The following is an 18,690-nucleotide window of genomic DNA, read 5'->3' as shown; positions in this document are numbered from 1 at the left end:
TACTGGTTGACTGTTGTTTTCTTCCTTATGTTCCAAATCATTGGTTTGAACCCAGGTTTCCTTCCCTTCACCATTAGTTTTGTGTGGATGTTCCTTCGTTTCATTTAGCATAGCCTTCACTTCTTCCCTTATGCGTTTGCCGTACTCAAGCATATCTGTCAAGCCTGTGAACAACTTTATCACCAGTGTTTTGAACTCTGTGTCTGTTAGGTTGGCTATGTCCTCATCGCTTAGTTATGCCACTGGAACCTTGATCCGTTCCCTCTTTTGGGCCATACTTCTCTGTCTCCACATCTTGACAGGCTCCTGTTTGCTTGCCTCTATGTCTTAGGTAGAGCTGTTGCTCCTGTTATGTTGTAAGGGGCGGATCCTTAGGTATTCATCAGTACAGGGTGACCTGTTTCACCACGTTGTTGCACTGTATGTGGGGGAGGGATCTGAGAGGGAATAATGCTGCTTGCTCAGCACTAGCCCATTTGCCAAGTACTTGTCCCACTTGGTATGGGACTGGCACCTCTAGCTTTTGACCTGGTTGTCGTTCCTGGTGTGGGTGGGTCTGCGGATGTTCTAGGACCTTGGGGTCCCTTTAAACCAGTGGACTCTCCTGAGGGACTGGCAGTTTCTACCTCCGCCCCAACCCCCATTGGTTTGCACAGTCAGAAGCAGTGAGGCTTGATTTTCCCCGGGGCTGGCATAGTGATGTGCGTGGTCTGGTCAGGAACTGGGAACGCTCCCCAGGTGTCCCTCCTGACTTTTTAAAATGTGTGACTGTGCTCTCCATTGGCCTGCCGCTGCTGCCGCTGCCACTGCTGCTGCTGTTGTCGCCATCACACTGCATCCTCTCCGCCCGGGCTCTGCTCCTCCTACCTGTCTGGATGAGTATTTCTTCTTTATATCTTTGTTTGTTTATATCTTCCATGCAGCTCAATTTTCTGGAACTTCTGGTTGTCTCTAGTTTTGAGGTAGTTGTATTCCTTCTTAGTTGTAGAGGGAATTGCAGCGTGTCTGTCTAGGCCTCCATCGTGGCTGGAAGTTGATTATTCTTTCTTTTAGTCTGATAAAAGTTCTGCTGAATAAATACTTAAAACTCCCTCTATCTTTTAAAAATATCCTTTCCAAGGTTTCAATTAGCTGGGTATGTGCAGTATCATATGGTCGATAGGTCTGACAAACAAATTTCTTTTTTCACAAAGTCTTGATTATTTTCCAATGATTGTAAGGCACTTACTGATTAGAAAAAAGATCAGTATATACAAACATTCTGAGTAATAATGAATTAATTTCAAATGGTCTTTATAGGACTATTTATTTATTTGCCAGTATTTAAAAGAAAAAACTGAAATTATTTTTTTATTTCTGTGCATTATGATTATAGGGCTGCTTGTAGTAGTCCATTTCTTATTATGATTTGATGGATGGGCTAATTATTTTCAGGGAGGGAAATGAAAGAGGTGCCTTTGCTCTTAATTTTAGGATAGGGGTTATAATTGACAAAAGCTTATGTTCAATAGGGATAAAGTCCAGAAAACGTGAGATTGATATAGTTTTAGAGGTTCATGTTGGAAGCAGATGTATTCACAAGCTTGCCTTCCTGAATTTCTTCATCCTTGGGTTATTGAGATCTAAGAGGGGCCAAGAATGTAAAAATTTTTTTGAAAGTATAAGATGTCAAAATAAGCCAAGGTATAATAAGCAAGAGTATTATTATTACCATTATTACATCATTTGGGCAGATAGCACTAAGACACTAGAATGTGTATGATTTTAATTGTTGCTTCCCAAAAGTGCTTCAGAATGAATGTTGATTGATCTTGTTAGAGCAAGTTCTGTGCAATTTCTTCAACAGAGATATCCTTTCATTTTCTTATACACCAAGAGGTTATTTTTTAAAAGACTTCAATATTTTATCACTTAAATGCTCTGTAAGAGAGTGCTAATGTGTGATGAGTTCTAACGCTTTCTATGGAGCTGGTCAGCCAGCACATGGCTTTCAGAGGCACACGTGCAGCCATTCCACGGATGTAGCTGTGTGTGCAGGAGCAGGGGTTGGGGCTGGGGTTGGAGGGATGTGATGACTGCATGCTCAGTCTGCTTCATAATAGAACTGATAACCAAGATATAAGGAATACAGGGAAAGTTGTATGATAGATAGTAAAGTGTGGCTTTTAAATGACAGTAAATTTATGAATATTCAATCATTCTTATAAACCTGAATCACTGCCTTCTGCTTCCTTGTGTGATGTGGAACAAATTAGATTAATTTCCCAGAATAAAAATTGAATTGAAAACCATTAATAATTTTATTGATATTTATCAGAATGGAAATGAATATGTATTTAGTACTTTAAAACTTTGTTAGCTGGCCCTGACTGGTGTGGCTCAGGTGATTGGACATAATCTTACAAAGCTGCCAATTTGATTCCCGGTCAGGGTACATGCCAGGGTTGTGGGTTCGGTCCCAGGTAGGGGCACATATGAGGCACATATGAGAGACAACCGATCAGTGTTTCTTATATTGATGTTTCTCTCTTTCTCTTTTCCCTTCCTCTTTCTCTAAAAGTGAATAAATAAAATCTTTAAAAAAACTTGCTGGATTTGTAGCTAAGTGATGGTTGTTAATCTGGTCTTTCATAGCAGTGTTGATCAGTTTGCCCTTTTTGAAACTGCTAATACCTTAAAGCGAAGAGCCTGTGGCATACCTTCCTTCGTAGCTAGAGATTAGCCATTGACTGGTATTCAGAAAAGGAGAGTGTCCAGGAAAAGCAGTCTAAACATACGACTTCTCTAAAGAAAATAAATGTCTGTTTATGCTTAATTTCTGCTTATTGCTTTACATAATTGACTACAAAAAATTGACTTCCCTCTTTGACACTTTCTACTGAGAGGAAGAATACCCATATTACATTCCTCTGTAATGTTCTTTTACTACCAGGTTGAAGTAAGTTGTCCCAAGGAGATGGCTTGGAAGGTCAACATGTACCGTGGATACCTGGCTATCTGCCACCCTGAGGAGCAACAGCTCAGCTTCATCGAGCGCCTGGTGGAAATGGCCAGCAGCTTGGCCATCCGCGAGTGGCGGCGGCTGCCCCACGTGGTCTCCCACGTGCACACCCCTCTTCTCCAGGTGGGTACAATACATTAATGGGAGCAGTCTTGGGGGGCCTATCATAGCAGAGAACCTCTTGTCCAGATGTAGGTCCGTAAACTGTCTGGATGGCAGAGAGGAAACTCCTCCCACTTGCCTTATGCTTTCCCATTTAAACTCATCCTCAATGGAAGGAAGGCCAGAGTGAAAATGTAGAGGACTGAAATGTTGCTTCTCATTTTTGGAGCTTCCTAGGGATTTTAAGTGTCAAGAGACATCCTTAGAGTGATTTTGATGATGTGCGTTTTTGCTTTAGGCATTTTCTTTAGGGCCCACTATACCGCCACCAGTGTGATGCCGCTGTTCATTTTGGAAAGGTCTCTCTGCCTCTGAAACTCTTATGGTTGAGTAGACTGTGCCTTGGCTTCTTCCTTATGTGCCATCTTCACGATTTCGGACAGTTTGTCCAGGCATGTTGCTCAACTCTCTCCCCCCACATCTCCTCACGCATGCTGCTCTTCTCTACAGAGCATATTTCTGCCTGCTCCTTCCAGCTCCTGTGTGCGTGTGCATCTGTATGCGCACACGCACCCTGGGGGCTGAGCAGCTACCTGTGTTACTGAGTAAAACTGTAGGCTGGTATTATAACCATAATGCAGAATGGTCATACTTTTTTTTATATTTGAAAGAGTAGTTTTGAGACTAAATTGGTAATGTTGATTTTTATCATAGTATAGTTGTATATTAATGTACTTAGATTTTCCTGTCTTCTGCAAAGTGAAATAGTTCATTGATAACTTGTTTTGTTTTGATATTTTTCTTTTTATCTCTGTTATCTTTTGCTTTTTCTCAGGCTAACTTATGAGTGCATAAGTATTGTGAATAACACAATTGCGAATAAGTAGAAATTATTCTGAGTTATATATTTAAAGCATAGAGTTTAAAATGCAGTATTTCAGACACTCTTGATTCAAGTACTTTGCAGGTGAAATCAAAGGTAGTTTTGTTTCTCTTCCACTGCTTCACTCATGGTTGATGCTTGATAAATGTTTTTTTGATTAGCTTGGTTACACATTTGACTGTAAAATAAAGACTGTGTCCATAAGAATGATTTTAGGAAACATTTAAAATTTCAGTTTGATCATTTTGATAACTATTCTTATGTTTAGGGTATTACTGGTATATAATTTGAGACAAGGAAGGTGAAGAGAATGGGTTAGAGAAGTGCTTATTTTTAAAAAATCAAATAAGTACCTTTTGCCCAAACTTAGTAAGTGTAAGTGCCTAATTTTAAGAAGCTTTATTATATTAGGTTTTAAAGCATATATTTTGAACTTGTGACTCTTCCACTTCTCCAACTGCCACCAAAAAAAAAAAAAAATTAGTGAATGGACCGTCTTGTTGCTTTTGCACAGTAACATTCCCATTTTACTGATTTTAGACTTCAAGTTTTGGTACAGATTTTAGCTAATTAGTCTGTTGCTTTGGCATACTGAAAACACCAATACTGGGTTTCTGGTTCAACTACTGATCTTAAAAGGAACAGAGAGTCTGAGTCTTATTTTGGAGAGAGTGACTTTAATTACCATATTGTTCAGCCAGATCACCCACAGTAGCAGAATAAAGGCTTCTGAAGTTCTTCTTCATAAAAGCAGCAACTACACTGGGGAAAATTATCATAAACAACTTTCAGGATTCTGGAAATTAAATACAGACTTGCAACAATCCAAGGAGCATTTATGAAAAACAGCCATAATTAGTAAGAATAGCAAGCTTTGTAGCATTTAATTGTCCTACTCCCATTATTCCTCTCCCCCTCTCTGCAGTAGTGTTGAACACCAAGCACTTCCAACCATAGCAGCTGTGCCAACCAGTAGCCTATCAGCCACCAGTGGAGGATAGAACAGATTTAGATACTCAAAAAGAAGAACAAAAAGCAAACAAACAAAAAAACCTCAGCCCCGGAGAACTGGCACTATTTGACCAGCATTGCAGCTCTCTAGAAAAGCCCTGTTCACAGGGTTTGCTTCTGTTTGACCTGACTCAAAGCACACTTAGTGAAGAAAGTAATGTCTGGGGTCATTTGTCAAAAACAATCAGTGGCAATTGTTTGACATCACAGCTGCCTGAGGCAGCAATACCAGCTGGGACATAGAAGAAGAGACTGGCTAAGTAAAGAGAAGATTAGGGAATAAGATGTCCATAGAGATTTTGAAAAACTCTAATGTATTCTTGGAAACCTAGAAGGGCTCATAGATCTTTGCACATGCTTAGGAGACTTGAGAAGACCCTGAGCTTTCACCATGGGCTGACCTCGAGGCCCCTTACAGGCAGGAAGTGAAGGCTAAGGCAGAACTGACATTGCCTGGGTGGGTGTGGAAGGCACGCTGCTGCAGGCACACAGAGCCCCTTGCATTGGCTGGGGGTCTTGTTATTTCAGGTCCTTAAGGAAAGCTCTGACTAATCATTAGCTGACCACTAAGCTAACTGAGCAGAAACTATGTGGTTACATTCCACAAGTAATGCAGACTTTATAGAATTAGTCCCAGAAAGTCATTTAACAAATAGCAACAACCAAAAAAAGAAAACAGAAACCAAAAAAACAACCTTTACAAACCCCTGGATTGGAGGAATCTGATTTCCAGAGTTGCAACATTATAATATATAAAATGTTCAGTTTTCAACAATATGAGACATGAAAAGGAATAGGAAAATATGGTTCATGTAAAGGGGGAAGAAGCAGTCAATAGAGACTGTCCCTGAGGGAAGCCCAGTTGTCGAACTCTAGATTCATAACCTTTAAATCAGCTTTGGTAAATATGTTCAAAGAACTAAAGGAAACCATATGTAAATAATTAAAGGAAAATACAAGAATGATGGCTTACCAGCTGGAGGGGATATCAATGAAAAGATAGATTAAAAAAAAACCCAGTAGTTCAGAAGTATAACTGAAGATAAAAATTCACTAGAGAAGCTCCATAGCAGATTCAGCAGGTACAAGAAAAAGTCAGTGTACTTGAAGACAGATCAATTGACATTGTCCAGTCTAAAGAACAACAGAAAGGAAAACTAACGAAGAAACATAAATGGAGACTCAGAGACTTCAGGACATTGTTAGATGTACCAAGACACTCGTAATGGGAGTTTCAGAAGGAGTAGGGTGAGAAAAGGGGGCAGAAGGAATATTTGAAGAAATAATGGGTGAAAGCTGCCCAGATCTAGAGAAATTAAGAAAGCAATTCATTTACAATAGGATCAAAAGGAATAGAAGACTTAGGAATAAATTTAACTTTTGTATTCAAAGAACAGTATCAAGAAAGTAAAAGGATAGCCTATAGAATGAGAGAACATATTTGCAAATTTAAAAAAAGACTTTTATTCAGAATGGGTAAAGAACTCTTGTGAGTACTCAATGAAAGACAACTCAATATCAAAATGGGCAAAAGATTTGAATAAACGTTTCTCTAAAGGAGATATATGAATGACCTTGATAAGCACACAAAAAAATGCTCAACATCATTAGTCATTCGGGAAATGCGAATCAAAACCACAATGAGATACCACTTCACACCCACTAGCATAACTAGAACAAAGAAGACAGACAAAAACAAGTATTGGTAAGGATGTGGAGAAATGGAACCCTCACCCATTGCTGGTGGGAATGTGAAATAGTTCTGCCTCTCTGGAAATAAGTCTGATAGTGTCTCAAAATATTAAACATGGAATAAGTATGATTTAACACTTTTAACCCTAGGTATAAATCTAAGAGAAATTAAAACATATGGCCACAAAAAAAAAAAACTTAAATATAAATACTCAGGGCAGTAATACTCATAGTAGCTGTAATGTGAAAACACTCCAAATGACCATCAACTGAAAAATGAATAAATAAAATGTGGTACATCCATGAAGTAGAGTATTATTCAGTAATTAATGTATTAACTGGAGTATTAATCAGGAATTAAGTCCTGATAACATGTTGCAGCTTGGGTAAACCTTGAAAATAGGCTGAGTGAAGAAGCCAGACACAGAAGGTCACAGTGTATGATTCCATTGATAGGAAATGCACAGAAGTGGAAAGCAAATGGGTAGGTGTCACCTGCTGGGGAGGAAGAATGAGGGTGCCCAATGGGTCCAAGGCTTCTTTTGGAAATGATGTAAAGGTTCTAGAATGAGATAGTGGTGATGGTTATATAACTTTGAGAATAGGCAAAGAACTATTGAATTGTACACTTTAAGAGGCAATTTTGGTCTTTTAATTATATCTCAGTAAAACTGTTTTTACAAAACAAATATCCCATGTTCTATTTTCAATAAGCTTTGGGTGGGAGAGGGAGGATTAGATAAAGGTTTTAGAAATCTACATGTAAGGAACTAAACCTGAAATATAGATAATTCTTGTAGGCAATTAAAAAAATTAAGACCAGGCCTGGCTGGTGTGGCTCAGTGGATTGAGCACCATCCTGTGGACCAAAGGGTCACAGGTTTGATTCCCAGTCTGGGCACATGCTTGGGTTGTGGGCCAGGTCCCCAGTTGGGGGCATGTGAAAGGCAACCACACATTGATGTTTCTTTCCCTCCCTTCGCCTCTCAATCAGTCAATCAGTCAATCAATAAATCCATACATCCATACATCTATCTTTAAAAAAACATCAAGACCAAACAACAAGATTTAAAATATTTTAAACTTGTATTCTGCCTCAAAGAAGCATCCAACTGGAGAGAAATGACAATCTATAAGAAGCAAAATGTAAAATAATAATTAGAGGGAGACTGTGTTTCAGTGCCATGTAGGTAGGAGCAGTCCGTTCCCATGGGAGGGGAAGGTGGAACTTAATGGGTAGAATTCGGTTAGGCTCAGAATTGTGACCAGGGCCTTCCTAGTAAGAATACTGCACCAGAAATTTGGAGCCAGCAACACATCTGGGATTTAAAAGGTAGTGAACTAGACAGACTAATAGGGATGTGATTAAAAATGTCTAAGCCAGCCCAAAGAGATCGTCAAACCATATTTTAAAATGGTTACTGTGGTTTTGGGATTTTCCATGTTGATGGAAGGAAAGCTTGCAGGCAGGGAGCTAGGCTGTTCTCAGACGTTGGTAAACAGTCAACTCTAGTTGGAAAAGAGAATTGTTTGGGGGGCTATCCATTAGCAAGTTTTGGTGTCTACACCATTATTCTCCCCATCTCCTGTCTCACAGTGGCCACAGAGCTGAGGTTTTAAAATTGGGGTCAGGGGATCAGGAGAGCCGTGCTGGAGGTGAAGAGTGAGTGAAGTGTGGAATCAAAGGTATCTGTATAGGTTAGACTGCTTGCTTTCATAATCGAATTGTGAGCTCTGTACAGTAAATCAGATCCCTGATCAACTCTGGTTCATTTTCTCATGTAATCTTTGATATAATGCTTACTGTGGAATCGCTTATATTGGTCCCATTCAGGCCGCCCAGCAAATCATTGAACTTCAGGAAGCCGCGCAAATAAATGCTGGCCTGCAGCCGACCAACCTGGGGAGAAACAACAGCCTGCACGACATGAAGACGGTGGTGAAGACCTGGAGGAACAGGCTGCCCATCGTGTCTGACGACTTGTCCCACTGGAGCAGCGTCTTCATGTGGCGGCAGCATCATTACCAGGGTAAACCTACCTGGTCCGGCATGTATTCATCATGTAATTTTCCAGACATCCCACTGTTCTGGTTTCGTGTCTTGGTTTTGTTTTGTATTTTCTTTTACCAGATTTTCTATTTTTTGGTGGGTATGGGAGATGGTGGTGGTGTGGCGAGGCAAAGATCAAGGTTGTGAAAGATGGGAAGGACTTTTCCTACCTGTTATATTTTTCTGTAGCTAGAAGAGAAACACTGCTAGACTTTGCTTGTTGTATCAGGGGCTCAGGACAGCGCGGAGAGCTGTGGGTTGTGGCTCTTTGTTTTGAAGCTGTGTCCCCCCCACCCCCTGCTTCCCCGAGGAAGAGCTGCTCTCCTGTGGCTACATATAGCCTCCAGTTTTCTGGCCTCCTCTGCTCATAGTTAGCCAAGATGCTAACACTCAACTCAACAGTGCTTTTTGTATCTTCCTTTTAATATAAAATACAGGGAAAAGTGATGAGAGTTAGTCACAGAGCTTTCCATTTTCATAAGTAATATGTGTTTGTTTTCACTTTTTATTTAAGCCTCATTGTGGAGCACTTTGAAAATGTTTAGCATAGACTGATAAGTCATTTCTTTGCTCTCTAGCTATTGTAACTGCATATGAAAATAGTTCTCAGCATGATCCAAGTTCCAATAACGCTATGCTCGGGGTGCATGCGTCTGCTTCAGCGATCATCCAATATGGAAAAATTGCCCGAAAACAAGGACTGGTCAATGTAGCTCTGGATATATTAAGTCGTATTCATACTATTCCAACCGTTCCTATTGTGGATTGCTTCCAGAAGATTCGACAGCAAGTCAAATGCTACCTGCAGCTGGCAGGGGTCATGGGGAAGAACGAGTGTATGCAGGTACAGTGCCAGCGGGTCTGGTGGCTGTGTGGGGGCAGCTGGCTCAGGTGATAGGGCTAGAGCCTCCTCCTCCTGCAGCCTGCGTTGGGGAGACAGGCCTTCCTAAACCAGAAAGGGAAAGGCTACCCCTTGAATATTTGAAATACATGTCATTGTCTCTGTCCTACCATATACTTGGTTAATGCATCTAAGGAAAAAAAACTGCAGAGGTAATGCATCTAAAAAAAAAAATTGCAAGGTAGATTTTGGCTATGATTAGAAACTGATTAGATATATGAAGCTGGGAGAAAATAATACCCTTAATGTGTCTCGAATTGAATTTGGCATTTAGTGATTCCGTTTCAGTACTTTTTGTTAGTCTACACATATTCATGGTAGGCAAATCTGTTGTCAAATGAAAGTATATTTGTCAATAACTTTTAGGACTTATTGCCTAGATAAATCTTTTAATGAAGTTGTTATATTAATATTATTGCCTAGAAATTTCAAGAACTTTTTTCTACACATTTTTATTTAAACAGGGCCTTGAAGTTATAGAATCTACAAACTTAAAATACTTCACAAAAGAGATGACTGCTGAATTTTATGCACTGAAGGGAATGTTCTTGGCTCAGATCAACAAGTATGTATGTTACATAAGAGGGGAATAAGAGAATAACCCATCAGATTTTTTAAATGCTTATTTATTATTGAAGCCAATGCGAAGGTCAAGTTGGAAATTGGTATGAATCAGTGATAGTTGTCAGGAGTGATATTTCAGGTGTTAAACCTCTGCAGAGGTAGTAAACTTGCAGCCAACGGATGAGCCAGTTTGTTGTGTAGAACTTGAAAAGCTTTTTAAAAAGGAGTTGCTTGAAAACAGAGCAGTGGATGACATGGTTTCATTTCTCTGTTTTCTCAGCATGCTGTCTGTGAGCAGAGATCCTTTTTATGGAGGAGGGGCTTATTTTGGAGCAGGGGTCAGTCATCTGTGGCCTGCAGGCCCCAGCCGGCCAGTGTCTGGTTATTGTAAATGGTGTGTTGGAACACACCCACGTGTTGATGTGTCTGTGGCTGTTCATGAGAGAGCCACAGAGTTGAGTTGTGACAGAAATTAAATGGCCTGCAAAGCCTAAACCATTTTCTCACTGGCCCATTACAGAAAAAAGTAGCTAACCCCTGTTTTAGAGAAATAAACATCAGATGAAATTTTATAAAAATATGCAAATGAGATGTAAGATGCTACCCATTGCCATATATAGAGCTTTAAAGCCCACTTCTCACATTTTTAATTACAGGGGTTTCCTTTAAACTTATTTTTAAGTAAGGAAGTGATGTCAAGATAAAAGGAATTTATTTATCCTCTTAAAATATGTTTTAAATTCACATGACATAAACTACACCATTTGAACATATATAATTCAGTGGTTTTAGTATATTCACAGTATTGTACAACCATCACCACTTGTTAATTCAAGAACATTCCCATCATCCCCAAAAGATGCCACATACTGTTAGTAGTCACTTCCTTTTCTCCCTTGCCTTCATCCTCTGACAACCAGTGATCTACTTTCTGTCTCTCTGATGTGCGTGTTCTCAACTTTTCATGCAAATAAAATTATATACAATATGACCTTTGAATCTGGCTTCCTGGTATAATGTTTTCGAGGTTATCTGTATGTATCAGGACTTGTTCCTTTTCATGGCCAAATGCTGTTCCTTTGTATATTCACATTTTATTTATTCATTCAGCGATTGATGGGCATTTGGGTTGTTTCCACTTTTTGGCTACGACGGATAATGCTGCTGTGAGCATTCATGTACAAGGTTTTGTGTGAGCATGTTTTCAGTTTTCATTGGGTACATGTTAATACGTAGGAGTGGAATTGCTGGGTCACATGATACTTTATCTTTTTGAGAAACTGCTGGTTTTCTACAGTAGGTGCTCCATTTTAATTTGTACTGGACTGTTTGTATTTTCCAGTTTCTCCACATCATTGCAGCACTTGTTATTTTTCCACTTTTATGACTAAGGCTATTCTAGTGAGTATGAAGTGCTGTTGCTTTGTGGTTTTGATTTGCATTTTTCTAGTGACAGGAAGTTTAGCATCTTTTAGGTGCTGCTGTGCCATTTATATAGCTTTTCTATAGATGTATCTATTCTGTTACTTTGCCCATTTTTAGATTGAGTTATTTGACTTGTTATGGTTGAGTTCTGATTCTTACACGTTTGGTTATGTTGCTTTCAGATAGATCATTCGAAAATATTTTCTCACATTCTGTAGACAATCTTCTTAATTTTCTTGATAGTGTCCTTAATGCACAAAGTTTATCATTTTGATGAGTCCAATTTATTTTTTCTTTCATTGCTTATACTTTTGGTTTTGTATCTAAGACACCATTGCCTAACCCAAGGTCATGTGCATTAACTCCTATGGTTTCTTCTAAGAGTTCTATAGCTTCAGTTCTTACCTTTACACCTTTAATCCATTTAGAGTTAATTTTTTATGTGGCATGAGGGTAGTGGTCCAAAATTAATTTCTTTAGCATGTGTATAGTGTGTTGTCCCAGCAGTATTTGTTGAAAAGACTATTCTTCCCCCCATTAAATGGCATTAACTGAATCAGTTCAATAAGAATGTAGCTCTGTGCCGTTGGGGTGTGTGTGATCCTTACACTGGTTCACACTGTCTGGGTTGCAGCTGCTTTGCAGTAAGTTTTGAAATTGGGAAGTGTTCTTAAAGTTTGTTCTTTTTCAAGATTGTTTTGACTTTTTGAGGTCTCTTCCAAGGGAATTAAGACAGGGATTGCACTGAAGCTGTAGATTAACTTGGGGATGTATCACCACTGTCACAGTATTAAGCCTTTAATCCATGAAAACAGGATTCATTTATTTAGATCATCTTTAGTTTTTTTTTTTTTTTTTTCTGATTCACTCATGTTTATTATCAACAGATACACTGGAGAAATTCGAACAATGAATAAAAACAATGTATAACATCAAAAGGAATAAAATATTTAAGGATAAACGTAACATAAGGAATACAATGAAAACTATGGCCAAAGTGTATGAATGTACTAAAGGCCACTAAATTGTTGTTCACTTTAAAATGGTTGATTTTATGGGTACGAAATTCACCTGAAAAGGAAACCAAGTTAATATTTTGATTTGTGTTCTCACAGGTCTGAGGAGGCCAACAAAGCTTTTTCGGCAGCTGTACAGATGCATGATGTGCTGGTGAAAGCATGGGCCATGTGGGGCGATTACCTGGAGAACATCTTTGTGAAGGAACGGCAGCTGCATCTTGGAGTGTCTGCCATTACCTGTTACCTGCATGCATGTCGGCATCAGAACGAGAGCAAATCAAGAAAATACTTAGCCAAGGTGAGGCCAAAAGAAGTAACTTTGACCAAAGACCATTTGGTAGCCTTTAAATTGGATGACAGTTTAGCTATTTGCAAGTCTCTGCTGGCTGAGAGGCCTTAACTTGCCATTCTCATCACTCTCCCAAGTTCAACTTCAAAGCTGAGGAAACTGAGGCCTGGACATACTTGGGGTCCCAGGACGTTTAAGCAGCAAAACTGAACCTGGAGTCTGGGTCTTAGGTCTCAAGTTCAGTGTTCTTGGTGGGATCACACACTGGATAGGGTCCTGCAGACTGATGACGGTCTGGCAAGGAGAACACACCTGCTAGACACCCGCTGGGTTCTGATCTCTCACCTGCAGAGCCAGTGCACATGGTCATAGAGCCTGTCAGCTCTATGGTTGCAGGCTGTGTACAGACCAAGGCCATGGTTGCTGGCACTCTCATCCTGCGTTGCTCTGAGGTAGTGCCAGGCATAGGACTGGCAGTTTGACAGATGCCCACTGATGCTCATCAGCGTGAGAGTCCTTCTTCAGTGTTGCTCCATCTTGTGCCAAGAAACATATAAATACAACCCAGAATTAATTCTTGCTGAAAACTTAAGAATAAGTTGTGCTCTTCTGTTTTGTCTGTTAAAAATATGATTTTTTTTAGAATTCCTTGATGTTATGCCAAAATTTGAAATGTCCATCATCAGCATATAGAAACAAACCAACTGTCGGACACAAACTACCTAAATATCTGATTGCAAATTTGCTGTTTCTAGATGTCATTGTTTCAGACACTAGGCTGCCCACCTGTGGCTTACCTGATCCTAGGTTGGTGCTCCTCTGAGGTCTTTATAGCCGGAGTGGTTTTGTCCTGGTGAGATCATGAGGTGACTAAGTAGATGGGCAGCCTGTGCTGTTCTCCCACTGCCTCCTTGGGGTCGCTGGCCAAGCTGATTCAATCCGTTAGTAATTGGCAGTAGAGCTAAGTCTAGACAAAAACTTCAATCAGACTTTTGATTTTATATATCTGTTATGTTGAGCAATATTGTTGGCCCTTTGGTAGATAATGTTTCCAGTAAAACTACTCTATAATGGTATTTTAATGCTGGGAAAAAGTCACTTAAAGGCCTCAGAATTTTCATTCAGCTCTAGAATTTTTTCTTCTCTCTTAGGTGCTGTGGCTTTTGAGTTTCGATGATGACAAAAACACGCTGGCTGATGCTGTGGACAAGTACTGCATTGGTGTGCCGCCCATCCAGTGGCTGGCCTGGATCCCCCAGCTGCTTACCTGCCTGGTGGGCTCCGAAGGGAAGCTGCTTTTGAACCTTATTAGCCAGGTCAGAATAACAAGGTGGCTTTGTTCACCAAAAATTATGTCTTTATTTCACATTTTTTCCAGAAAGAAGATGTGTATGCTCGAAGTATGGAAAATAGGTCAAAGAGATGAGAACATGTACCCATTTAGATACCAGTTAAATGTGATTGAAAAATATGTCAGGGTTGAAATGAAATCATCTGCTATAGTGTTACAGTATTAAAAATGGTAGTCTTTGCTTGAACATGTTGCCACATAAGATGCAAGTAAAATAAGCATTCTTTTAAAATGTAAGATCATTAGTGAGTACTCTGAGAGTCAGTCACAGGGAAATGTGTGCCTGATTGAGTTTATAACTGGTTTCCTGCCTGTGCTGGGAGGTCTTCAGAGCTTCCCTTCAGAATAAACTCTCCCGTGAATGTGGAGGCTGTTGCCCTTGGGGCGTGGGGTCAGTGTTGGGCTGCGGCTGTCAAAGGTCAACAGCTATGGGGACGGGGCCTTGGATAGGCAGCTTTCATGACTGTTATTTGAGAGTGGTTCCAGAATGTTCCTCTCCTGAGAAACTACTAGGGTCGGAGGAAGGACCCCAACAGTAGAAACTGAGAGATGCTTCAGTCTGGGATACGTATGGTGCCTCCTCTTGTGAGACGATAGTCCTGAAACTAACTGGTCACGAGCAAGGGGTGGCGGCATCTGGCACTGAGGAACGTGCCGCTCGTTGCTCTCCCAGTTTACTTTGTTTCTCTCACACGGTGCGTCATCTGCGTTGTGCCCAGAAACGGTTTTATTTTTTCTCTTGAGAGGAGGTAGCTTATTTTTCTGGATACTGGCATTTTGCTTGGGGTTTATCTGTCGGGATGTAGATTCAGTCAATTTATTTGTATTGTCATTCAGTGAACAACTCTTAATGCACATTAGCCAACCACCCTGTGGCTTGTGCCAGAGTGAAATGGCATCTCCTCAGCCCTTCGGAAGGAGCCCCGTAATCCCAATTTGGTAAAGCGGGGTTTTCGTACTGTAAATAGAAAAATTTCACTCTCCTTGCGACAGTTATGCAGAGGAAAGTTACTCACCGATAAGCCATTTCACAATTCCCAGTGAACTGGGCCAAATGCAAGACTGACTGGTGTTGTTTTGTGCTTTCCTGTAGTTTGTTTGCCTGAGTGAGGTCCAGGGACTTGTGCATTTTACATTCCTGGGGTTTACTGAGTCAGATGCAAGTGTGCTTTCTGTGTCAGTAAGATCCCTGGGCAGCACTGAAATGCGTGCGCTGTGTTGCTGTCTCTTGGATGTTTTACCTGCTGGTTAATCTGGCCCCGTCTATTAGTTAGGTCCGTGGTGCAGCATTTGCCTCCTTGGTCCAAGTGCAGACCAGCCATGGTTTGTGATTTATACCAGTTCTGTTGATTTAGCTGTATTCCTGTGGAAGCACAGTGGTGAGTGTGTGCTTCATTCCTCCGTGTCTCTGAGCAGGTTGGACGAGTGTACCCCCAGGCAGTCTACTTCCCCATCCGGACACTGTACCTGACCCTGAAGATAGAACAGCGAGAACGCTACAAGAGCGGTATGTCTTGGGCGGGGCCCGCCAGCCAGGCTGTGGAGGGATTGTTGTGTGGGGTGTCCTGTCCATCTGCTGTGGATATGCTGGTTCCACAGCTGACGGGCTGGCTTCCTAGCCCGTCTTTTCTTCAGCCATGAGAGGGTATTTGGGGACCACAAGGCAGAGCCTGATCTATTGAGTGAGGGTTATGGGTCTCCTCTGCCAGTGTAATTGGATGTCCATTTACCTGAGTGATTTGATCCTTAAGTAGAAATCATATATGAAATTTTTAGCTATAGATAATTATAAATAACTTATGTTATTAGTTATAAGTGCATCCTGGTAAGCAGTATAAATGTTAGTTGCTATGTTTATGTTATTTAGGTTATAAGGAATAGCTTCAGCTGTCAGAAAAATCAGCATAGAAATCTATTTCACCAGATGTCAAAATTTACTCAAAATATAATATTTTAAGTCTATATTGAGTAGTCCCAGTGTGTAAAGAAATAACTTACGTGATGGTTTCAGCTGCCCACTAAGCATAGTACTTTTTAAACAAGTTAAGGACTGTTTGCTTAAAAAATTTTAATACCCAGACACTCGTGCTGCAAGCCCAGCCTTTCTCAGTGGTGCCCTCTGGCTGGTGGGGGCCCTGTGCCTGCCGGGGAGCTGGCGGGTTAGGAGGTCGCACAGCACGTTCCTCTTTCTAACCTCCTGGAGCCACCTAGGTGGATTCATGTTTTGGGCATTTGAAAATTAAGACGTTTTATTCTTAGTGGGCTGAAGCTAGAAAAATGGGGTTTAGGGGTTTTAATTCACTTCTCATATAGCAAGTGACTGTAGTTTTCAAAAATGCCATTTTACACATGTGGTTTGGCTTTCTTAGCTGAAAAATGTAGACTTGCTTGTTAAATACTTTCAGGTTCTCTGAACTACACTATAAGAAATGTATTGCTAAATACTTTCTCGAGACATTTAAAAATGTTCACACATAGTCAGGTTAGAAAAGAGAGTGCAGCAAGCACTTGCCCGGCCTCTCCTGGGCTCCCCTGCTTGCACACGGCTGCATCTGCTCTCTGTCAACACGGACGCGTTCCACAGACCCCGTGGCAGCCTGGCTGTGTACACTCATCCTGCCCTGCCGCATCCCTCACTCCCTCTCCTGAGAACCAGGCGTCCTCCCACACAGGCTTGGGAGACAGCCTCGTGGTGTGTCCACACACCGGCAGGAACCAGTGTTCCTCTGGCCGGTGGGTCCTCTAGAGCATCGAGCTCTAGCATCGGTCAGTTTGGCGCTGACATTGGCGTTGTGTGTGTTGCTCTCAGATTCTGGACAGCAGCAGCCCAGTTCAGTGGGTAACCAGTCCCATTCTGCATCAGATCCAGGGCCCATAAGAGCAACAGCACCCATGTGGCGCTGCAGCCGAATCATGCACATGCAGCGGGAACTGCACCCAACCCTTCTGTCTTCCCTGGAAGGCATCGTCGATCAGATGGTCTGGTTCCGAGAAAACTGGCATGAAGAGGTATTTGGATGCGATCTTGAGAGTGTCATTCTATATGTATTTGTGCCTGTGTGACCTTCAGTTAGCTGCCTAGTCATTTTATATATTTGTTGTTGAGTTTAAGGATCAACAGGCAGAGTTAATGTCTGCATACTAGTGCAACCTTAAATATTTGAAGTGGGAGATTTAAAAGGATGAAATTGAGAAAACCATTTTCGCCCTTAAAATGCTGACTTTGCTAGTTGTATGAGCTCAGTAACTTAGATACCGCATGTTGGGCAGGCAGCAGCGGCGGGTGTGACCAGGAGCAGGGTGCAAGCAGCTGGCCGCGGCAACCCCTAGCAGCAGGAGTCAGTTCTTCAGTGATCTTTCCAGCAGCGGGGCCACCCCCTTAGTGGTGTTTGTATGAGCTGATGATAAAATAATCAGCCTTTATTGCCTAGACGTTTACCCAGTTGGCCATGAGGCCTCTTGCTGTTGCAGCGTCCTCTGTGCACACAGACATGTGGCAGCGACCCGAAGCATCTGAATAAGGTTTTCCTGGGGTTAATCAGCAGAGGAGATGTATGTCACCAAAAACGGGGTGGGGGGACATTCTTCTTGTTTAATGTTTAGGACACTTACTCCAAGCTGTTAAAAAGGCAGCTCAAAGCGTGGAGCACACACTGAGTGTCCACCTGCTGTGTGCCACAGAAACTGGCCTGGGGCGGGTCGGGACGTGCTGGCCAGGTGCTCTGTGGCAGGTTAGCGGCTTGACTTGAGCTCTCCTTTGCAAATTGTGTTGGTCTCTTTCTGCTAGGTTCTCAGGCAGCTCCAGCAGGGCCTGGCAAAATGTTACTCTGTCGCCTTTGAGAAAAGCGGAGCGGTGTCCGATGCCAAAATTACCCCTCACACACTGAATTTTGTCAAGAAGCTGGTGAGCACATTTGGGGTGGGCCTAGAGAATGTGTCCAACGTCTCAACCATGTTCTCCAGCGCAGCCTCTGAGTCTCTGGCCAGGCGGGCGCAGGCCACGGCCCAGGACCCTGTCTTCCAGAAGCTGAAGGGACAGTTCACAACTGGTGAGTCTCACTGGTCTTCCTCAGGCACCTTGATTGGGGCAGCTACGTCCTCTCTGGTGCCTCCCGTGTTGGTGTTGATTGGGCCTTCGCTGCTTCTGATTCCACGTTCATATTGTTGACCCCTCAGCCATTGTTTCTGCATTTAGCTGCAGTCCAGTCTGCAGCAGCCCTGGAGAGTGGGAAGGTGGGGAGGAGGCCATCTCTGCCAAGCTGGTGGGAGGCTCTGCAAGGCAGTTACAAGAGGGGCCGGGAGTCTGCCTGGACTCAGGCTGCACAACCTAACCCTGGGCAGGTGAGGGTGCAGAAGGTGCAGAAGAGCATCTGGAAGGCGTGGAGAGGCCTGGCCGCGCTGC

General features: G+C 41.9%; 1 protein-coding gene across 2 annotated transcripts in view; it reads left to right on the top strand.

Moving 5' to 3' along the window:
* The window catches only part of TRRAP (transformation/transcription domain associated protein), a 140,530-nt gene that overhangs the window by 98,855 nt on the left and 22,985 nt on the right, over window positions 1–18,690 (top strand). The window contains exons 56-64 of one of the 2 annotated variants that reach the window (XM_090287915.1): window positions 2,933–3,124; window positions 8,524–8,719; window positions 9,318–9,583; window positions 10,105–10,205; window positions 12,745–12,946; window positions 14,089–14,253; window positions 15,705–15,795; window positions 17,152–17,297; window positions 18,076–18,337. In XM_090287915.1, the coding sequence (XP_090144041.1) occupies window positions 2,933–3,124; window positions 8,524–8,719; window positions 9,318–9,583; window positions 10,105–10,205; window positions 12,745–12,946; window positions 14,089–14,253; window positions 15,705–15,795; window positions 17,152–17,297; window positions 18,076–18,337 (1,621 nt within the window). Of the gene's footprint in view, window positions 1–2,932; window positions 3,125–8,523; window positions 8,720–9,317; window positions 9,584–10,104; window positions 10,206–12,744; window positions 12,947–14,088; window positions 14,254–15,704; window positions 15,796–17,097; window positions 17,298–18,075; window positions 18,338–18,690 lie in introns of both variants that reach the window. The other variant, XM_090287914.1, reaches the window with a different exon arrangement.

The sequence above is a fragment of the Furipterus horrens genome, unplaced genomic scaffold (assembly GCF_987537825.1).
Source record: "Furipterus horrens unplaced genomic scaffold, mFurHor1.1.pri manual_scaffold_10, whole genome shotgun sequence".
Lineage (NCBI taxonomy): Eukaryota > Metazoa > Chordata > Mammalia > Chiroptera > Furipteridae > Furipterus > Furipterus horrens.
This window is presented reverse-complemented; position numbering and strand designations above follow the sequence as displayed.